This window comes from Trichoplax adhaerens, genomic scaffold (genome assembly GCF_000150275.1).
Source record: "Trichoplax adhaerens TRIADscaffold_11 genomic scaffold, whole genome shotgun sequence".
Lineage (NCBI taxonomy): Eukaryota > Metazoa > Placozoa > Uniplacotomia > Trichoplacea > Trichoplacidae > Trichoplax > Trichoplax adhaerens.
Window position 1 is genome coordinate 904,725 of NW_002060953.1, and position 4,347 is coordinate 909,071.

Below are 4,347 nucleotides of genomic sequence, written 5' to 3' on the forward strand. Positions count from 1 at the left end.
ATTCTAATCTATGCTCGTAACAGGATAAATAACATTTCATATTAAAATGAGATGCTACTTCAGCCAGCTGTAAGCATTCTTGATAGAATAGAAATGTGCTTGGAAGGCTGTAGCATAATCCAGGATCTACCGTTGCAATATAAGCTAACTTTGTACCCTAGGAGCATCTCGACTCATATTCCGTAAAATTGTTTACTATCATCTCAATGGAATACAGCTTGAGCGTGTCACAAACTTATACTATCCTTGCTATTGGTTGTCGCGTTAGGAAACTCTAGTACCTACATGATTACTTTATATCTTTTTATAATGCAAGCAATTTATCGTTAAGTTGTAATCGGACTTTACACACCCTGATCTCATCATTATCGTCAAAGACTTGTATCTGTAACAATGCGTACTATAACTATCTTATCCGCTGACAGCCTGAGTAATTATCAGTAACTACCCTGCTAATAAAAGTCCTTGCTTCATCCTCAATCTGTCTCTACAATCTATGTGAATTAAGACATAATATCAAGGTATCAAACATTGTTATACAACAATTGCAATTTATCGCTGCTTGTGGTAATGTATCTTAAATCAGAAATAATCAAATTTGATAGCTTAAAATGTTTTGCTTATCACATAAATTACTTCTTCAACTAAGAACAAGACTAAATAACTCTTGGAGAAGAGATCTCGTGCTTCTATACACTATAATGATTCAACTACATCTAGATCGGTAATCTCTAATTTATCTTTATCAAGTTATTCTCATAGTCTCTGATGTCCAACTACCTACTGTAAATAGGACATTCCTATCCAAGGTACAATATTTACTATAACTATTTAGCACGGATATGTATCAATCTTACGTATTTACATATCACCTAGCAATTTCATATAATCTGTCAAGGTATTTCAAGGACTGCAATACATTGCTTTAACGAACTGTAAACTTGTATGATAGATTACGAATGTCCTTAATTAAAGGTTGTAGCTTACAACTTCTTGTATTAACAGAGGCTAAATCGTAGCATTACAAACTCTCGTAAATGATGGTATTGTTAATGTTTTCCCTTTATTAATGCACTTTTGGTTAACATGATTGTGTTATTATTATTATCCCATTAGGTACCTAGTCCTTCAACATAGTGGCCTTTGGGGCATTTACCTATTCTTTTCAGAGAACTACCAGGCGATCCCTTCATCGTGTTCGTATTTACTGTACGTATTTGTATATGTACATCAACGTCAAACATGTTATATTTCTGTGATATCATATATTACCTACTTTAGACTATGCAATACACTGGAGCTATATCGAAGCATAATAACAATTCGTCAAAGTTCATAAAATGATAGTCTTTATTGATCATTTTAACATGTTATAGCTGTTATTAAAATCAAAATTTAGTTGATGGATGAATTCTATCATGGGAACATTGTATTAGCCGATTTTTATTTTCTCAAAGTATTGAACAAAATCCTCTTGCCTAAGTCCAGATTTTCTAATTTCAGATGGAGTCAACAATACGGAGGAATCATCCATTTATGTTTCCCTTTCTATAGCCAACGAATTGCTGTAACTGATCCAGAATATATTAAGCATGTCTTATTTACACGTATTGATAATTACCGTAAGCCTACACTGATGAAAAGGTAATTAAAAAGTATGGATACTGATAAAATTTCGTGTTATTTTCAAGATAAAAAATTGGCAAATTTTTGATGCTGGGATTTAACACTGAATTTGCTTTCATACTAGCTTCGTAGTAAATATTCTTGGCGAAGGACTTATCTTATTAGACGGTGAAAAGCATACTTCTGCTCGTAAAGTTATAAATCCAGCATTTAAATATAACAAAATTAAAAGTAAAAGAGGTTGTCTTAAAGCTATCTAGTTAATGGTAAAAAATTTACTAATAAATATTGCTTTGATACTTTCTCAGTAGTTATCTAAGATCTTATACCTTTAAAGTTCTCATATAATTTCAAAGCTGTAGTATCACTAAATAAAATATGTAAACATTAGACTTGAACATCTTGCAAATAAATATGTCATACAATAACATAATTTCGGTTTCGTGACCGGGAAAAGATCTTGAACTATATTCTTTCTGTTCGATGCTAGAGTTGGTACCCATTTTTCAAAATATTGCTCAAGATTTGATAAATTACTGGCAAAATATAATTAACGAACATGGCGGTCAGAGAGCTACATTGGATGTTCATAACGATCTACCGCGAACGACGCTAGATATTATATGCAAAATGTGCGTTTGATAATCCCTGTAATTCATTAACAGATGAGACCAATGAGGTTGCAGTTGCATTTGTGAAGGTTTCAGGTGGTTTAACTGTGGGGTAAGTTTAGGATACGTATCTTCTAGAAATTTAGATCGCATCAAGGTCTTATCGTGATTCTAATCTTTTAAAATATGATATGATACGATTTTACATATTCATAAAGTTTTTGCAATGATATTTGAGTTACCGCTCATATCTTCCCAACACTGATGCATGTATGCATAATAAAGTTCCTAATAGCTTATTATAGTATGTACTANATTAACTTATTTGGCAACTTATAGCTTAATAAGTTTTATGCGGGTTCAAAATATCTGCCCCAAATAAAATGGAGGCAAATCGCATTCTTGTTTATTTGCCATACTGCTGTCAAAAAAGTAATAGACGAAAAATTAGAGAAGACTGTTATAGATACTAAAATACAAATTCTTACCTTAAATGTACATATTAACGTACACTGCATTAAATAGATCTACTGAATGCTTGTAACGTGAAGGCTTATATCTATAAACTCGCATCGAAATTTTCTATAGGAGAAGGAAAATGCTTATTAGATATTCTATTATCTATAAAAGACGAAGAAGGCAACGATAGTTTCACGCCTAAAGAGCTACAATATCATGTTATGACCTTTCTGATCGCAGGCCATGAGGTTAGGACAAATGTATAATTAGATAACTGACCTACATAATAATAGCAATAATAGTAAATGAGTATACGAGCCATTTAGTAACATTAATTTCTTAGCAATTTAAATACGATAATTGCATCCTGGTGTTAAGACTGCAAGTTCAGCTATGGCTTGGACATTACATGCACTGGCTAATAACCTTGACGTCCAAGAAAGGCTGCGTCAAAAAATTGGTAAGATTGTACGGCCAAATGATAACAAACATGGAACACTTTTGATGAATTGCCATACCTTGATAACGTTATTAAAGAGTCGCTTAGATATGTAATAATCTATAAAAATATTAAAGTGATTATTATGCGGCTTGCAAGAGTTGCATGTTTGACAAGAAAGCATTTTGAGTTTATTGTAATTCATCGGCAGACTTACATAATCTCTGTATTTTATCTTTTTTCAACCTACAGACTTTATCCACCAGTTCCATTTACTCTACGATAGACAATACATGACGTTGAGATAGGGGGATATTTTGTTCCCAAAGGAACCGTTATTACGATTATACCACCCTATAGGTACTATGAGTACTGATGCACTTGTCAGCAATAAAATACGTTTTATATAGATGGAAAATATCATGTACTGTAGCATTTCATTTATTATCATTATTAGAATTTACACCTTACCACAGTATATATCTATAGTATGTCGCTAACTTTAAGTATGCAAAGTTTTGATTTTTAGTTACTACTTATAGTTAATTCGTTAGCTTTTGTACGTTGCATGTATAAATATTTTACATTCTTAAAATTTTGTAGGAATTCAAGGTACTTACAAGATCCTTTAAAATTTGATCCGGATAGATGGGACAACTCAGCTAAGAATATCAGTCCATATATTAATTTATCATTCCTTAGAGGTCCTCGAACTTGTATTGGCTCGAAGTTTGCAGAAACTGAACTTAAATGCGTTCTATCTTTACTATTAAGTCATTTCTCTTTCCGTGCTGTTCCAAACTTGCCCGTTAAAAGAAAGTTACGGATATCAATGAGACCAGATCCAACTTTGAAACTTATCGTTCAACCTGTGTCATCTTAGTAATAGTTCAATCCTTACTATTCATTATCCTTAAATTTAGAAATTCTGATTTAGTGGAATTTGCTCCATATGCAAGCTATACGAGCGATCGCACATTAATATTGCCCCTCCTATCTAAACATTCAGCCATGTTTAATTCGCTTGGTAGTTTTTTGGCCAATTTTTCTGCTTCTTGAATTGTAATATCGACATTTGTCCATTCACCCGGTTCTGTATTACTGTCTTCCATGTCTGCATGAATATTCAATTGAAGTTGATAAAGTTCATCTTAATCATTCGGTGCTAATTCAATTTTTGCTAGGGCTTGTTGATAACAATAGAACGCTTGT

At 32.5% G+C, this 4,347-nt stretch overlaps 1 protein-coding gene across 1 annotated transcript in view; it reads left to right on the forward strand.

The window, feature by feature from the left end:
* The window catches only part of TRIADDRAFT_5189 (uncharacterized protein), a gene marked incomplete at both ends in the record, with an annotated part of 9,197 nt that extends 5,239 nt beyond the window's left edge, over positions 1-3,958 (forward strand). The window contains one exon of the mRNA XM_002115461.1: positions 3,739-3,958. Within this exon, the coding sequence (XP_002115497.1) occupies positions 3,739-3,958 (220 nt within the window). The remainder of the gene's footprint in view (positions 1-3,738) is intronic.
* Positions 3,959-4,347: the final 389 nt, after the last annotated feature.